Source organism: Pezoporus flaviventris, unplaced genomic scaffold (genome assembly GCF_033815535.1).
Source record: "Pezoporus flaviventris isolate CSIRO_AGI_PZ_B2104156 unplaced genomic scaffold, CSIRO_AGI_Pfla_v1 ptg000341l, whole genome shotgun sequence".
NCBI lineage: Eukaryota > Metazoa > Chordata > Aves > Psittaciformes > Psittacidae > Pezoporus > Pezoporus flaviventris.
Window position 1 is genome coordinate 81,300 of NW_026892888.1, and position 18,548 is coordinate 99,847.

An 18,548-nucleotide genomic window follows, 5' to 3' on the forward strand; every position below is an offset into this window, starting at 1 on the left:
ACAGCATTTCATTGTCCCAGGAAAGGCATTAGAAATTTTAATCTAAAAATTTGGTTAAGGGATGTTTTGGGGCTTCTGTTAGTTCAGTAAATTTACCCCTCATCGTTAAATTGTGTTTTTTTTTAAGTAGGAGCCTCTTAATAACATAAAGCAGGGAGAAAGGAACAGAGGGTGTTTCTGGCATTGATATTGTGCAGTATGTCATTTACTGCAAGTTCTGAGTTCCAAATTTCACCCTGTGCTGCATGCTTTTCCGATGAGTTCTGCTGCAGAGGGAGGACCTTACCATATAGCTCCTGTATCCCTTTAATGTCATCCTGAGAAAGTCGAAAGTTCTTGGTGTAGGTGTAGATGGGGGCCATCAGAGCTCCTGGATCCTCTGAGTGCTCTAATCCCATGGCATGGCCAAATTCATGAGCAGCAACTAAGAAGAGACTGTATCCTAAATAACACAGCAAGATAGTATTAGCTGCCTGCATCTAAATAGAAGTGTACCACACAGGTTATTCATAGTCTTATAATTTTATTTTCCTTGCTATCCATCAAAAAACTCCCAACAGTAAATATCATCATTATTTACAGTCTGAAATGGTGAATGTCATACATATTGCCAGAAATAACATTTTAATAGAGATTCTAAAACCTTTTCTATAGCTGATACTTGCTGCTGTCTCAAATGCAAGTGACTTTGACCATAGCCTTAATACTTCTGTAAAAAAAGGAAGTGTAGCAAATAGACTTTGGTTTTGGTTTGTTTTTTTTTAAGCACAGAAGAATTAAACTTGCAGTCTAGACCTCAAATCTTACTTTTCATCATGAAATGGCATGCAAATGATAAACAGGTCTGTATATCTGTGTGTCCATGAACAGAGCCTGGATCACTACTGTTGTACCAAATATTGTTCGCTTAAAAAAATCTTTTCTCATAGGATGACATTTTATCAGTTATCCCCATACAGTCTCTGAAATTTGGCAGTTATTTTCCTCCTAAAATGAAATCCTGAATCTTGCATTTGTTGGTACATGTGTAAAAAGCCTTTTGCTATATTTAAGTTTATCCATGTTAAAAATAAGGACAAATCTTAACCAAAATAGTTTTAAATATTCACCATATACACTTCATACTGTCTCACTTTTTAAATGTGTTTTTCATCTTCAGCAATATCAGTCACAAATGTATTAGTTTTTTACATTTAGCATTTGTTCATATTTTTTCCAATATCAGGGTATAATTATTACATCCTAGTGAAATACTATAGTGCTTGTGGCTTTTAGCCTTGGATGGAAAAACTGGTGACGAGAAAAACATTTATTTACTTTAAAAAAAAAGCTGTTTTTTTTTTAATGTTTTGAAAAGACACTTCATGGTTACAAATTATAGAACATCGAAATGTTTCAGGCAGATGAGCTCTGGGACTGACTCTTTAACAAACACTCTCCCACTTAAATGTAGGGGTTTTGCTCAGATTTTGGGCTGGGGAGGTGTATTGTAACCAGACAGGAGTGCTAAGTATGAGGATGAAATCATCCTAAGTGTGATGTCATCGGTGAGGTCAGTATGCTGGTACCAGTGTATTGCTGTGACAAACTGTTACCTTGATCTGGACAAAAGCCCCACTTGCGGTCATCATCATAGCTACTGGTAGAAGCGCACCACAGCTTGCCATCATTGCGACCTGCACTCGTACAGGACTCGTATTTATTCCCAAGGAAGATGAAGGGGAATACACAAGGGGCTCCCTCTGAATTTCCACCAACTGTTGACATAGCTGTGGAAAATGACAGGAAAACACAGTGAGAAGAGAATCCCTTTTGTGAGATTAAGCTGATGCACCTTTTCCTAAGCCACACATTAAAACCAGAATGCAAGCAGAAATTTCGCAATCCTCATAAGAACATGAGAAGTCAGATTAAAAGTAATTGAAAACAAGATTGCCTGGCAAAGAGAAAATGGAAACGGTCTAGGCATTGCCATTGCAATGAACTTGACAGTAGTTTTGGTGGGAGTAAGAATGAGCCCCAGACTTGTGTTCACAGCTCTGAGAAAATAGCAGTTAACAGTGTTTTGTGGAAGGTGACTGCAGAGCAAGCATCTTTTGATGGTCCATCCTAGTGATTGTTTAAAGTGTGTATAAAAGGTATTTTTAGCATGAGAAAGGTTAAAGGGTATCCACCTGGTTAGTAGGTGCCCCACTGAAGAATAAGCTTTGGAGATAAAAAAAACCCAAAAGGTCCAGAAGAGAAGTTGTATCAAATAAACTGATCATTGCATTGTTTTATGCTGACAGCAGGGTACAAGGACTCGAAAAACAGAATACACATGGGCTTGCCTGTAGCTTCAGGGGGCTACAGGGTGTCGCTTCACCTTGGCTCTGTAAAGGGTCTGAGATTTTAGAACTGCCATAGCTAACTTATACAGTCTAAATACCTATGACTCTAGTCTGCATCCTAAAATTGAACACCTGCCAAGCTATACAAGACTATAAATTAATTTTTGTTCCTTTATGTAATAAAACTCAAGTTTAGAAGTATAAAAATAGCGAAGAAAGCAGTAATCTATTTTCTTGGCTAAACCATTTCACTTAGTTCTTTTGAATTGCTGAAAAGATCTATTAACACAAGATTAACATACTAAAAAGGATTCCTTTATTTTTTTTTAAGAAGTGTAAATGTAATTATTAAGCTAAAATATTTTTCATGCTTTCTTCTATCACATGAGACTTCTCTTCCAGGGCCATTAGCAAATTGTAATCTAAGTGTAATTATTCTGCAGTGGTAGACATATAGTCCTCTGGTTCAATGACATTTCTGTATCCTGATAAACTTGGTGTGCTGTGGCATACCGTATCCTTCACACAGACCTGTTCTGGTTACTTCCTTGGCCACCTATAGAATCATAGAATCATAGAATAGTTAGGGTTGGAAAGGACCTTAAGATCATCTAGTTCCAACCCCCCTGCCATGGGCAGGGACACCTCACACTAAACCACGTCACCCAAGGCTCTGTCCAACCTGGCCTTGAACACTACCAGGGATGGAGCATTCACAACTCCCTTGGCCAAGCTATTCCAGGGCCCCGCCACCCTTACAGTAAAGAACTTACTCATATCCAAACTAAATTTCTCCTGTTTAAGTTTTAACCTGTTACCCCTTGTCCTATCACTGCAGTCACTAATGAAGAGTCCCTCCCCAGCATCCTTATAGGCCCCCTTCAGGTACTGGAAGGCTGCTATGAGGTCTCCATGCAGCCTTCTCTTTTTCAGGCTGAACAGCCCCAACTTTCTCAGCCTATCATCTTCATACAGGAGGTGCTCCAGTCCCCTGATCATCCTCGTGGCCCTCCTCTGGACTTGTTCCAACAGTTCCATGTCCTGTTTATGTTGAGGACACCAGAACTGTACACAGTACTCCAGGTGAGGTCTCACAAGAGCAGAGTAGAGGGGCAGGATCACCTCCTTCAACCTGCTGGTCATGCTCCTTTTGATGCAGCCCAGGATACAGTTGGCTTTCTGGGCTGCAAGCGCACACTGAAGCCGGCTCATGTAAAGTTTCTCATCGACCAACACCCGCAAGTCCTTCTCCACAGGGCTGCTCTGAATCTCTTCTCTGCCCAACCTGTAGCTGTGCCAGGCATTGCTTCAACCCAGGTGTAGGACCTTGCACTTGTCATGGTTAAACTTCAGAAGGTTGGCATCTGCCCACCTCACAAGCGTGTTGATGTTCCTCTGGATGGCATTCCTTCCCTCCAGTGTATCAACTGAACCACACAGCTTGGTGTCATTGGTAAACTTGCTGAGGGCGCACTCAATCCCACTGTCCATGTCACTGACAAAGATGTTGAACAAGACCGGTCCCAACACCGATCCCTGAGGGACACCACTTGTTACGGGTCTCCAGTCAGACACTGAGCCATTAACCACAACATTTCACGTGCAGCCATCCAGCCAGTTCTTTATTCAGCGACTGGTCCATCCATCAAATTGATGTCTCTCCAATTTAGAGACAAGGATGTCATGTGGGACAGTGTCAAACTCTTTAAACAAGTCCAGGTTGATGACGTCAGCTGCTCTACCCCTCTCCATCAGTTTCATAGCCCCATCATAGAAGGCCACCAAATTGGTCAGGCAGGATTTCCCCTTAGTGAAGCCATGCTGGCTGTCACCTAGCACCTTGTTGTTTTTCATGTGCCTTAGCATGCCTTCCAGGAGAATCTGCTCCAAGATTTTGCCAGGCACAAAGGTGAGACTGACTGGTCTGTAATTCCCTGGCTCAGCCATTTTCCCCTTCTTGAAAATGGGGGTTATATTTCCCTTTTTCCAGTCGTCGGGAACTTCACCTGACTGCCATGATTTTTCAAATATGATGGACAGTTGCTTAGCAACTTCATTTGCCAGCTCCTTCAGGATCCGAGGATGGATTTCATCAGGCCCCATGGACTTGTGCACTTTCAGGATCTTAAGTTGGTCTCGAACCAGATCCTCTCCTACAGTGGGCCTAAAGTCTTCATTCTCAAATATGCTGAAATGGTGCCTAACTCTTCAATTTCTGTGTGCTCTGGTGAAGGTGTAAAGGTGTAAAAAAGGAGACTGTGTTATTTACTTTGCTTTGCAATGACAAATTAGACTGTGTTATGGAAGCAACATTCCCCATACCAGTCTCTGGACAGAATCCATATTTCTTATCTCTGTCATAGTCTTCAGTGGTTCCACACCATCGGTATCCATCTGTCCTGCCTTCGGTTGTGCACTGGTCATAGGACTGGTCTTGAAATTTAAAGGGAAATTTGCATGGCTGCCCCTCACTGTTGCCACCCATTGTAAAAAGTGCTGTAGGGAGAATGAGAGAGAGAATTGTCAATAGGCAATGCTCAGTGTCAACAAGGAATCACTATGTGCCAATGGTAATGTGCAAAGGTCTTGACAGAGATTAGACAGCTGTTTTGTGTGGTGCAGTTCACACCAAGAACCTCTATTTTACACCAACAATGAAATGCTTTGGCAAGATAGACAGTCTCACAAGCGTGTAGAAAGGAATGACTGGTTGATCGTTATAAATGAACTGGGAATGAAGAAAATTCTACCAAGCTGTTTGAATGTTGATTGAAATGCATATATCCTTTATAGCCTGCCTCATAACATAAAATTAATATCCCTTCTTGAAATAACATTTAGAAAGAGGATTGTGAGAAAGTCACTCATGTGCCTTAGTGCTCTGCTGATCCATTTACCTTGCATAGAAAAAGTTAGCTAGAATGGCACTGACATGAGTGACAGAGCCACTGACAGGTCAGATTGTTTTTTCCTAATGGCTATCCATGTACATTTTCAGTTTCTTTAAGATGCTGACATACAGTAAAGCAGGTAATAACCTGTAGGCTTTTCCTCTGTGCTTTGCTTCTCATTTCTGAGAATCCCTACAGCTATGCTCAGGCACTCAACAGATAAGCAAGAGAGGACAAAAGTGACTCCTCTGACAAAGCTGGGCACTGGAGGCCTCTCCTGTCTTTTGCTTGGTTAATGTGCCTAGAAGTAGTGTATTGGTCTTCCAATTGTTTATTGTCCATTCACACACACAAACAAGGCCCCATGGCTCAACCTGAGAACCAGAAATCTCTCTTGTGGTAAAGGACTACAGACTAAACTGAGTCAAGAGTTCTGGGATCTGTTTTAGGATTTTAGTAAACTTTCTGGAGGAAAGAAGATATCTAGAGGAAGACAGATAAAATATCTCATGCTGATAGGAAAATATATGTCCAAATTGAATTACATGAAAATACAGAAGTTTTGGAGCATCTGCCATCTTGTGAATCTGCCTGTCTTCTCTTGGCTGCTCTGTGTGAATCCTCCATGGTAAGACAGTGTCTGTGAGTGCTATGTGCCAGTGAGAGGAAACCATGAGGGCAACAAACCAGACCAGGCCTTGCACTGAACAGAGAGAAAAAACCTTCATGAAGCCATGCACTAATTCCCCTTGAGATTTAAGAACAGCACCTCAGAATGAAATGTCTGTCTGAAATCTCGGTGCGAAGTACGCATGATTTGGCCTTTTTTAAGGTACCATGGGGGACATGGCACCCTCTCCTTCCCCAGTTTAAAGTTCCAGCTAAAACCCAAATATGTATGTGGGAAAGCTTGGCAGGTTATTTCTAACTTTGCTGTTGTAATTTTTGATGACCAAAAAGCCATGATAACCCCAGTGTCTTTGTAGGACTTGAGGGGTTTTGCTTTTGCTTAGTCTGATATATCAATGGGAAAAGTAATTGTGAGCATGATTCACTTTTTAGAGTAGTAATAAATAAAAAGCCAAGGCCTTTTCTTGCTGAAAGTATTGTGACACAGATGATTCATTTTGCCTTTCCATACCTAAAGTGAGCTGTTGCCACTGCTTTGTGAGGAAGGGTCCTAAGACCTGGTTAAAAATAGAAACTTAATTTCTAAAAATATCAGTGCTCTCCTGACTAGCAATTTGCAATGTACCAACATATAAATAACTTTGCATCAACATAGACACTCACTTGAAATGCAGTCATTATTATTTTGAAAAGCAGTATGAGGTCATTTAAAGGGTGTTTTGTGACAATAATAGTGTCACATTGCAGTAAAAACTCAGAGGACCTGGGCCACCAGTTGGTAAAACTGGTGTGCAACCTTAGAGGTTTGGTTTAATGGGTTTCATCCTTAAGTGCTACTTTTTTTCAGTCACTGCTCTTGATGGAGATGCAACTTCAATTGTTTGTGGAATGGCCTGCAGATTAGGAAGAGATTTCTGTCATTTAGTGTGCTCAATGATCTACTGTCCTGGATTCAGCTGTAGCGGTCATTTTTCTCCTTAGTACCTGATGCAGTGCTGTGTTTCAGCTTTAGTCTGAGAACAGTTCTGACAATACACTGATGTTTTTAGTTGTTGCTAAGTAATGCTTACCCAGATCAAGGACTTTTCAGTCTCATGCTGTGCTAGTGAGGAGGGGCACAAGAAGCCGGGAGGAAACAGAGAAAGGACACCTGACTCAAACTAGCCAGAGGTATACCATGCCACAGCATGTCATGCCCAGTATATAAACCTGGGGGGACTTACCCAGAAGACCCAAGTCACTGCTCGGGTAGGTCTGGGTATCGGTTGGCAGGTGGTGAGCAACTGTATTGTGCATCACTTGTGTTTATTGTTTTCTTTTCCTTTTCCCCTTTTAGTTTCTTATTCTTTCCCCTTTCCCCTTCTTTCTTCCCTTAACATTAGTATTATTGGTGGTGGTAGTAGTAGTAATTTTGTATGGTACCTTAGTTATTGGACTGTTCTTATCTCAACCTGTGGGATTTACATTCTTTTGATTCTCCTCCCCATCCCTCTGGGAGCAGGGGGGAGGGAAGAAGGAGGGGAGTGAGCGAGCGGCTGTGTGGTTCTGACTTACCGGCTGGGCTTAAACCACATCTACTTACACTCATGGGGACAAAAGCCATATTTGCCATCTGCATCAAAGTCTTTGGTTGTGGAACACCAGAGGAATCCATCACTACGTCCTGCATCTGTGCAGCTGTTGTATTCCTTGCCATTGAACCAGAAGGGAAATTTGCAGTATTCAGCATCTGCATTTCCATACTTGACTCTAACAACTGTAAAGATAAAAAATGCAGAGGTGAAATTAGCCACCAACTGATATTAAAAAAAAATATACAGTTTCTGGAAATCTTTTCCTGGAGGATACTGGTGTAGAAATGCAGTCTGAATTTCCACTTTGAAATTCAATGTGCTGCTGGTCTCTCTATTGGCAAGATGATCATAGCTGAAATAATAACTGGTAATTTTGAAAGAATTAAATGTATATTACTCATGGGGAAGTGATAGAATGAGCAGTCCTTAAAATCAGCCCAGAAAAATGCATATGATGCTGTTAAAATGGCAAGGCAAACTTATAAACATGCTGTTAATACATTTAGTAATTTAGTTTCTTTGTTAATATGGACTAAAATGTTGAGTATAGTTTGAAAGGTTCTTGGCAGCAGTTGAGCATGAGCTGAACATGTCTTGTGCCTCTTAAACCACTTCAGTATTTCCAATTTGCCTTGAATGAGATCTGCACTGGGGGTTAGGGTGGTACCACAGGCACACCCAAGCCCAGGGTGTATTTCAGTTTGTCACATGTAATCTTAAGACTAGAGTACTGGTGCTGTAATATCTGTTGATGTACAGATAATTTGTGTAACCATAGCATTTCTTCTAATGGCAGTAACTAACTGGATGCTTGTGCAGTATTTTCACTAATACTAGAAAACAGTTTCTTCCTGATTGTTGCTAATCTGGGGCAGGGATCCAGTCCAGGTGGTACAGCTACTGGTCAGTGCTTCTGCCAAAGTTAAAAGAAAGCCAAACAGAAGGAAGTAGACTATTTTGGAATTAAAGTTCAATTATTCTTTCAATGGGAGGACAGCTGAGGAAACTAGAATTTGAAATGAAAGGCAAACATGAGTTTGCATTCTTATTCTGAGTTTTCCAAATTATTTTACAGTACAAGAATTATAATTAGACCTATATGATTGTGGCAAAGTTCAAGCAGAAAGAAGAGGTTCCAAAGTACTGTTAATTGGTCTTGTTGGTCTAGTTCAGGTGATATTATCTGGACTTCAGTTGTTTTCTTCTAAAGAGTATGGCAGCTGCCTGTTAAGGATTCTTGGAGATGCTCGTAATCCACTGTTTATGTCAATTTTGTTTCAGTCATCAGCATGAGGGATTTACATTCTATTTGGTTTTGACAGATGTCATGAGTATATAAAAACTTATTCAATAGGATGGTTCCATTTTTAACAACTGGAGCCACAGCTTAAGTCATCTTAAGAAGGGTATGTCAGCAGAAGAGCCAAGGACAGTCTGCCTCTTACACATGAACTTAAAGATGATGTAGTTGGAGTCCTTGAGAACTGAAGCATTCAGAATTATAGCTGAGGCTTTTTACTTTTCCCACGATTCATGAAGGTTGTGCAGCATCAGGCCCCATTATTAAATTAGTTTTTCAGGGGGCAACAGTAGAGGAACAGAAAGGTAACATTTATGGAATTACATAAACATTGTAGAGAACAATTTAAACAGCATAAATTAATTTTCACATACCTAACACTTATTGATATGCCAATAAAAGCATTTAGTGCAGTGCCTAAAACAGCATTGAAACAGCATCCAGTATGCTATATGTTCTGAAACATTAGAAAGTCTGGTACCTTGCCCCTCTCCAAGAGTCCACAGTTCATCATCATCAAAATGGGAGTCTCCTCCAATTCCTGGCCCCGGTGCAAAGGCATGAGCCAGGAGACCGTCTTTGCCATCAAATGGATAGCCATCACCATGTTCTGAAGGAGGAAGCAGGCAAAAAAAGATCAGTTTCTAATGACCTCACCTCTGTCAGAGTCTATGTATGAATGATAATCATCATCCCGCCCAAGACAGCAGCAGAATAGTCTAGTGAGTTAGTTTATTGGTGTGGGTTGTGCTGGCAAGACTAAACTAGAATGGAAGAAGCCAGTTCTTGCAAAGAACATTAAGTGTCAGTACTGCAGCAGGTTATTTTATATCTTATAAGTATTGTGGAAAGGAATCAGAGGGTAAAGAACAGTGAAATATTGTCCATTAGATGCATGGCTGCATACACACTGCTGTTTCTCAATGGAGACTGGTAGGCAGCTGTAAAATAAACATTGTAGATGAGGGGTATTTTCAGATAATTTGCATCAGTCTCCAACACAGATATTGGAAAGTAAAGGCAGATTTCTTTCTGCAGGCTACTCTTTTTCTGCTACACCTCAGATTGCTGTGGTCTTTGTGCAGGATACTAATTATTTTAAGCTGGAAAGAAAATCAGCTAAGTGTCTTAGTAGTGAGCCTATGGAAAGCCAGCTCTGAGTACTGTGAATGAGCCTATTCCTCCTTCACATCAACCACTCTGAGACTTGGGCAGCTCACATGACAGCAGCAGTTTAAGTAGCTCCCCCGTTATTACACTGTAGGCTTTTCTTGGAAGTACACTGCATGTAGGTAAGGCAGGATGGCAAGAGCATAACCCTGGTATTCACAGCTTTCCCACCATGCTGACCTGTGTATCAGAGCTGGCTGCCAGTATCTGCAGTTGCATCATTTCAGGCCTTTAGATCTGATGTCTTGCCATTTAACAGAAGCCTAAATATACAGGCCTGATTCTTTGCTCTGTTACACTGATTTCATGCTGGTGTCACTCTCTTAATACTGGTTCAGTTCACTAATTTCAGTAGACTAGTGTGTCAGTTGTCAAGGACAACATTTTGATATATATTAGATGCTCTACTCCCATTTATTTCAAATTAGATCCTTGCTTATGAGAAAGCTTAAAAAACAGAAACCTTGTGAATGTCCCAGCTCCTGTGAATCTGACATGCAGTTAGTGATAAGAATGAATGAATGTAGAGGAAGCTCTTCTCCCACTGTTTCTGAGCTGACTATAACCAGTACTAAACCCAGGAGAAACACTTCTGCCTTTGTGAGACTTCTGTTTTGCAAACTAGGCCAGCCTGGATGAGGATCTGAAGTTTTGAGTTCTGTACAGAATCTCTGAAGCTTTTGAGGTAAACTCATCAGTAGCTAAAGCACTGAAAACCAGCTGGAAATGGAAGTTTTTACAAAGAGCTCAGTTTATTCTTTAAACTGTTCACTTCCAATCCCAAGTGACTGGCTGCACAAGTATCTTCATTAGTATTAAAAATTCTGTGACTCTGCATAAGAAGTTAAAATGCCCCAGGTTTACACTGAAAAGCTATAAACCTTCTTTCAGGGAAAACCAAAATTAATTGAGAAGGCATGTACAACAAAAATGAATCAAGTCACCTATCATCGGCTGGACTCAAACCATAATTCAGCTTCTGATCCATATTTTTAAGTTCCTCAAGACCAAAGATTGCATTGAAAGCCTGCATTCTGCTGTGCTAAAGAACAGAGACTAGATAAGGAGTCAAAATTGAAAGGCACAAATCCATTTTTAAGCTCCAATATGTTAGGATTTCCACCATTATCACTGGAAAACTGAGTATGGAGCTATAAATAGTACAATGGCATTCCATTTTCTGCCATGGCAGGAAGCCAGCTCACATCATCTGAAGATTTGTACCAATATTTTACAGTTCTATTTCTGATTTTTAAATTTAAAAATAAAATGTTGTCCCTAGCGATTCTCTTTTGGAAAGATAAATATAGTATAAGGAAATTGTATAAATACTTCTCTCTCTCATGTATAAGAAAGAAAAAAAAATCTTAGTGAAATTAGATCTTAGCTTGTATAAGCCAAGTGCAAACTAGGACAAGGTTTGCCAGAAAGGCTCAGAGGTACTATTTATTGAGGGTAGATCATTCCAATACTTAGGATTAATGAGAGGAACAAAACAAAAAACATATGTAAAAATAGAAAAATATACCCCATCGGCCAAAATTAATCATAATGTCTGCTTCTCCATCGTTTATTCGGTTAAATCTCAGTGGTGTGACATCACTCCAGACTTGAAAGGCTCGAGCAAAGGCATCATCTACTGTCTCAGGATCCAAATCTGGGGTATAGCCTATAATCCTTAGTGGTAAAAGGAAGAGTTAAATAACACATAAACCCCCTCCCAGTATTTGTCGTTTACTGATCAAAATGCTGAATAAGCTCAGTAGTGAAACTGGTTAAGAGGTAATGCTGCTGCATGCAAGATGTGGTGCTTACTATTTATTTTCCTTTGGGATTGATGCAGTAAAATGAAGAAAGTTACACAGCCAGGGGCTGTAAGGCCTGCATGGCAGTAAGGCCTGCATGGCAATGAGCCCTGCACAAAATATTCAGGGCTTTGCATCAGCACTGAGGTGCTGGCAAGTCATACTGTCACCTTAGACATGAACATACAAGGACATCTTCATATGTAAGATTTATTTGCCAGAAGAAGAGCTCAATAATGAGGTGAAAGTTTCAAGTGTGGATTGTTTTGCTCTTTAATACTAACAGAAATATAGCCCTTCTCCCTCACCTTTGTAGTTAGCTGTATTTCCCTGTTTCATCTAGGATGAAAGCTGTTAACTGTTTCATCCCAGTTGAATGCTAATCCTTTCCCAGTATGCTGGTTACATTGGCAATAGGATATATGGAGAGATAGGAGGTAAAAGCATGTAAGATAGAACCATAGACCTGACATGGGAAAGCCACACATTGCTTTCTTCTTTCTTCTTAGTGCCTTATATTATATCCAGCTAACCTCCATGTAAAGACAAGTTTCTAATTCTTTGCTGCTGGGGTTGTGCATAGGAAGGGAAACTACTTCGTGCCTAAGGAAAATGATGATGAACCAGAGGGAGCACATCAGGAAGTGGGGGCTGTGAGAGCTGCCATGGGTTTTTCAGTGTTTATTAGGCTAGTCACAGCATGAGGGATGCTTTGAGTCCTAACTTGTGAGGGAGCAGCAGACGAGACCAAGCAGGTAAGACAAATCTGCCTGTTTGTTCTCATTGGTGCTAAAAGTTTGTTCTTGGACTACCTAAGGTAGTGAGAATTTTTTTATTACTGACCAGTGAGAGATATATTAGTCCCTAACTCTTCAGAGTAAGAAATTAAAACATGCCAAACCTATTGCAATAGGTTTGCTTTAAATCATGTCTTTATATGTATCCAAAATATGATTATTTTATTTTAAAATTTATTTGATGACCTCCATTTTTATGACTGCTGCATACAGAGGAGTTTGTAAGTGCTGTGGTCCCTGCTGAGCAGGTGGGCAGGTGAGACATTGCTGCTCCAGTTCCCTTTGGATGCTTGCAGCAGAGCAAAAGATAAAATCTCTTTAGTCCCAACCAGAACTGTAAAGTTGATCATTAGATGATTACTGCTAAAATTTTACAATGTGAAGTTTCAGAGGTGTTTGCTAAAGCATCTGATAGTTATTCAAACACAGAGAGATCTTAATTCAAGAAATCCTGTCTAGCTCTCTAAGCAGCTACTACACTTCCAAATGTCTGGTTTGATGGGTTCTTACAAGCACCATGGTTATAGGTAAGCAAACCCCAACACCATTGGTCAGTACCTGTATGTTATATGATTCTTCTCCCATTTTGGCTTTCTTGGAAAGAAGTTGTAATTGGCTACATCAGGGTTACCACAGCGAGGTTTCTTCATTGTCTCAATAGTGTTTTGATCCAAATCACCTGTTTCAGGCAGCCCAAAAAACTTCTGCATTTTCTTCAAAGTATCTTTCAGGACAAATAAATTGCAATTGTCTTTTGGGCACCCATAGTATTTATTCAGGTATTGCTTGGGAAAAAAGCACAGAAAAAAAAGACTTTAAAATTCATAAAAGAAATACTTATTACAAATAAATACTGTAATTCCATGTTAGCTTTCCATCTATAATTTGCAAGTTTTCTTTTCAAAATTACTATTATTAGTAACTGAGGGACCAGCAGCATCTCCTTAATTAATACAAATCAACCTTGATCACACAACATTGCTAATTAAGCAATCATTTCCACTATTAGCTATCAGCTTTACTTATTGAGTTGCTTTATTAGTAAGTACAGCATAGAGACTTAATGCAGAACTACAATGTAAAAATGGGTTTATCTTTTTGTTTTTCTTTATGATGCATAAATCTGCTTACAGTACTTTTTTTTCTTAGAAGACTCTGGACTATTGAGAAATTTGTCAAGGTATCAAAGCAACCACACAAATGAGACCACATTAATTGCAAAGAAAAAAAAACCACTGTCAAACCATGTAAAGCTATTTGAATCTTGTATGAGTTTGCTTTTGAGTCAAACATTGCAAAGACCTGAAGAAGAAGGTCGTTGGTAGCAACTCAGTTGCCTGGACACTGCTGTCAATGAATATCTGCATACTTAAAACTCCATTGAATGCTCCAGCAGATCATGACAAAGCTGATGTTTGTGATACCCCCATGGTGGTGATCACAAAATTCTCTCTCCTCTGAAAACAGTGGCCATAGAGGATCAAACAGACAGCACAAATCCCCTTATTTTAAACTCTTATCTAAAATAATACCTACCCAAGTCTCCTCCACTTTCCATTTTGATCAGTATGGCTTAATTAGCAGGTGTAGTTCAGTAAAAAAAGAAAAGTCTGTCTGTCTGCTGCTGCCTTTAATCCCAGAGGAACAATGGGTTAGTCTATTCCCTGGCAATTCTTCCAGGTAAGCAGCCATGTCTTTCAGATGTGTGTTGGCAAGTTGTGTATTTATGTTAAATTAAACTGTAGATAAGCAGTTGTGGTCCTGATTACCCATATATGGTCCCCACCTTTTGTGCAAGACACATGTGAGATCACACAAACAATTTAGTATTTTTTATTTTTTCCCTTCAGTTCAGTGTTGACTGAATAACTATGAGCTTCTCGGGGTAGGGACCAACCCATAGAGAATGCCTGTCAGTCTCTAGCACGTGGTGAAAACCACCATAAACCCATAGTCATTCAAATGAAAAAAAGTGACAAGAAGTTATATCTTCAGCAACTGTCTAAAATCATTTATCAACTCTGTTCCTAACTGGAGACTAGCAAGCACGGCCACACAACAGGCTGCTGGCCAGCTGCAGGTTTTGGATTCAGTGTTTGAATCCAGGCTGAATTTGAGGAAACCTGTAGCTTGAGCTGCTGCCTTAGCTTGGACTGTAGCACAGGTGGGCTCAGTCACAGTGGTTAGATTACATGCAACTTTAGAATGTTGAATTTATCTCCTCACTGATGAGTAGATAAATGGATTATGATGAAGATGTTAGTTTAGGTATTTCGATAATGATAATAACATCTCATTACCTAATTATTTTCATTCACAGGTTCTAAGCAGCTTGACTAAGCTATCTGGAGTTGTAGGTTTTATCCAGTAAAGTGGATCTTATGGTTCTTTTGCTCACAGATTTCAGGAATTCCACACTCAAGTGAGTTTGCAATAGTTTTATGCCTAGGTCTAAAAAACCCAAGCTACAGCCATGTCAAAAGGCGAATGTTCCCAAACTGATGTGTAGGGCAACCAAACTGGTGATTAGCATGGCACAGAGCTGATAAATGTCCTTGTCAATGATGTTGTTAGACAGGAAGGTTGCAAGTTACTGATCTTTACGGTAAATCAGTCTGTAGCAGAGGAAGAAGCATCCTTCAGGTATTGTATCCAAAATATTAACTACAAATCCAAGGTAGAAAAGCATCCCAAATAAGGTAAAGGTATATTTGCCAAAAATATATCAGATATCAGGGAGAATTATTTCTGAGGATTACAAGAAGCCTGACAAAATGACTGCACAAAGTTCTTGTGCCAGGAAGTATTTCTGAGGGAAACCTTACTGTATGTACCTAATTAATTGACTGAAAGTCACCCAGGAGATGGGATAAGACCACTACATCAGCAAAATACAGCAAAGGTTATTTGCTGACTGGCTGGTCAAGCTTGGATTTCACTACCTTCCTCATGAAGTCCTGGCGTGCCTCATCTGCCCTGAATAGGAAATGGTTCAGAGCTTACTCAAAAGAAGGATTTAATCAAGATGTTACACCATTTCTTTCAGCAGGTCCTCCATCCATCTACTGACTAAGCACAGACTGTGCCTTGGTTTTGTGATTTTTATAACTTCTGATGTGCCATTTCTCCAGTGGAGACTGGCACTGGCAAATAACAGACACAGAATGGCTTCACCTTTGCTACCACTAAGCTTCTGTCTACTCATAGTTAATGGGGCCTGGTGGAAATTATGTGAAATGCATTAAGAACATAATCAAACAAGCCAGTCTGGAGGACCTGTTCTTATCCCAATTTTAATTTTAATGTAGCTTGATAGATTTTCTTATGCTTCTATGTGCATCTCCCAGTGAACTACCATAATATAATATAGGCTATACATCAGAACTGAAGTTTACTGAAGAAGCAGGATGCTGCTCTTGCCATTTTAGGTTTGGGAGTAAGATACACAACCAAAAATATAAGATGAGGCATGGTAAAGAATTTTACTTGCTAGGATTATAAATAAAAGCTAACCTCTCTCAGTTTTTCCTAAACTGGAGTTTTTACCGAAGATGAGAAATGAACATAACCATCTGTTATATGAGAAGAAAATTTAGTATAAACCACATCTTGGCGTAGGCTGTGCAATTCAGTTTCCCCAGAATCAGCAGGGAGCTGTGGTGATCTGGAATTTTGATCCAGCCCATTAATGAAACAGGGTCCAGCTGCAACATAGCAATTTGTGTTCTGATGCTGAGTGTTGGGGCTGTTCCGATGGAGAGTGTGAGGGATAGGCAGCCAGTTAGCATTACCCAAGAATACTACAAGGAAGACAAAGAACTGCAGTGTTAAACCAGCTTGTAATTTTCCTTTGAGTACACATAATAAATAGGTTGTTCAAAAGAAACGGAGATGAGGGGAGATGTGGATTGCTGTTATTGAATAAAAGCCTGACCATGTCTTAGAAAACAGGTCATTTAAGAGTGGTTAAACTATTAGACATCTGGGACCTCACTCTCCTTTCCCACATGCACTGCCTCCCACCCCCTGGTTGCTGTGCTCCTAAGGAAAAACCTTGGATGAATTTGTTTTGTTAAAGGCAGAGGAGTGTCCTTTAGGGGTCAGTTTGTCTGTGTTTTCCCAAACTTTCCCCCACAGCTCCCATCTGAAAATATTCCCTCTACCCTCCCCCAGACCTTCTTTAACCTGGCAAGCTTTCCCAAAATGCACGCCAACTCCTTAAGAAAAGTGATCCATTTTCAAACCTTTATGTCCTAAAATAAGAATAATTTATCTCAATCTTCCTTAAAAGGGACTTACTGCTGAAGAAGAAAAATGTCTATAATTTACATGCTAAAGTAAGGATAATCTATCTCAATCTCCTCTTAAATGGACTTCCCCATAATGTCATTTTTATGAAGGTCCACAGGGCTAAACTAAGGTCAGAATAAAATGCTGTAGAGTTATAGCTATAATTTGCTAATGTCACACAAATCCAAACTCCTTTTTTTTTGTTCCAGATTGAATTTGGAAAAAAATATTTTTTTAAGCCTCTGATGTGATTCTGAGCCTCCAGCCAGCCTTCGAGTATCCCTTAAAGCTGTGTTTGTGCTGAGAGCTGTGATACATGCATTGAGTCTCCACAGCCCTCACTTCTACTTATTTAAGTAAAAATATTAGATGGCTCTTATTTGCCCTTCTCCCCTCTTGCCATTTCAATTTTCCAATTATAATCGTGATGATTTAATGAAATTATTTTGTATGTTCAGACCTAAGGAAGAAAAAAACCCCAAACTTTCTTTGCTGGCTTTAAAAAATTTGAGAGGAAACATTACTTGGCACTAGTTTTAACTTTTGAAAGCTGATAACTTTGCTAGCTAGCTAGCTGGCACTTCCAGAGATTCTGCTATAGTCATTCCTTTGCCTCAGCTGAAACAAGAAGCAAACTGCTTATGAAACAACAATAGAAATCTGAACCAAAGATGAAACCAACACTTACCACTGCTAGTTCTTTGTCTGTTTTGGGAGTGCTGTCTCCAGGAAACTTAATGATTGGTGACGGTGCAGCTAAAGCATTGTTAAAAAGATACACTTGAATTAATAGTACTTTAAAAATGAAGCCACAGACACTGTGAGTCTTCATTCTGCCTAAACTTGTGCTCTCCTCTTTGGAAAAAGCTTTTCCTCTCCTGCCTGTCCCTTCCTTTAGCCAAACGTTGCACCAGTTGCTTATCTGCACATCTTAACTCCCTGCACCATTTTCTTTTGCTTGCTCTAGCAATTCCTTTGTTTAAAACATCCAGATGCGCAGCCTCAAGCTACCACAAGAGGAAGTCTGAAAACTAGTGGAAACATGAGAAAAGGGCAGTTACCAGATGTGATTGCTGTGATTTTAAGGTAGCAACAGGGAGATACTTATTACTGCTGAAAGAAGCTGCATTTTCTCCTCATTTGCACATGTGAAAGTGTTTTGTTATGCCAGAGAGCAGAAAAAGGCAAAATCTGACTTAATCTTGAAGGTGAAGTGTCCTACATATATTTTAAATTTAAAAAAAAAACAACAAAAATTAGGCATATGTGGTTGCACTCCTTCACAGTGACTTACAGGAAACATTTTGATGAGGGATTCTGAGGCAGAGCCTGCACAGCCCAGGGAGACTACTTGGCCCACTGCTGCTCAGGCTGCACAAACTGTAGGTCTGTGTACACAGGGCTCACCTGCGCTTGGTGCCAGTGTCCTTCCTCCCTGCTCTGTGCAGAGTTCTGAATAAGTTTCTTGTGGCTTGTTTGGGTTTAGAACCAGCTTGAGTCTTTGCCACCAACAGGCACCATGTATCACCTTAATCTGCAGGGTGAGAGATAATCAGGCAGATTCAGCAATAGAAATTGTCCTCATTGATCGATGTCAGGGGAACTGTACAAAAATCAGGGTTTCTACATTCTGGGATTTGGTCTTCTGGTGCAGCCACCTAAGTCTGAAATTTTTATGTAAAACAGCCATTGTGACGGGCAGTCTTTTATCGTGTCACTTATTATATTGCCAGCATTGAGATGTTATTGCAAGAGGAATAT

At 40.0% G+C, this 18,548-nt stretch overlaps 1 protein-coding gene across 2 annotated transcripts in view; it reads right to left on the reverse strand.

The window, feature by feature from the left end:
* LOC133263520 (72 kDa type IV collagenase-like) overlaps positions 1 to 17,788 on the reverse strand; it is a 39,235-nt gene extending 21,447 nt beyond the window's left edge. Inside the window, exons 1-8 of one of the 2 annotated variants that reach the window (XM_061443306.1) lie at positions 17,476 to 17,785; positions 13,056 to 13,282; positions 11,424 to 11,572; positions 9,207 to 9,335; positions 7,434 to 7,607; positions 4,653 to 4,826; positions 1,596 to 1,769; positions 287 to 442 (exon numbers count right to left, since the gene is read on the reverse strand). In XM_061443306.1, the coding sequence (XP_061299290.1) occupies positions 287 to 442; positions 1,596 to 1,769; positions 4,653 to 4,826; positions 7,434 to 7,607; positions 9,207 to 9,335; positions 11,424 to 11,572; positions 13,056 to 13,282; positions 17,476 to 17,619 (1,327 nt within the window). In that variant the 5' untranslated portion in view covers positions 17,620 to 17,785. Of the gene's footprint in view, positions 1 to 286; positions 443 to 1,595; positions 1,770 to 4,652; positions 4,827 to 7,433; positions 7,608 to 9,206; positions 9,336 to 11,423; positions 11,573 to 13,055; positions 13,283 to 17,475 lie in introns of both variants that reach the window. The other variant, XM_061443307.1, reaches the window with a different exon arrangement.
* Between the last annotated feature and the right edge of the window lie 760 nt (positions 17,789 to 18,548).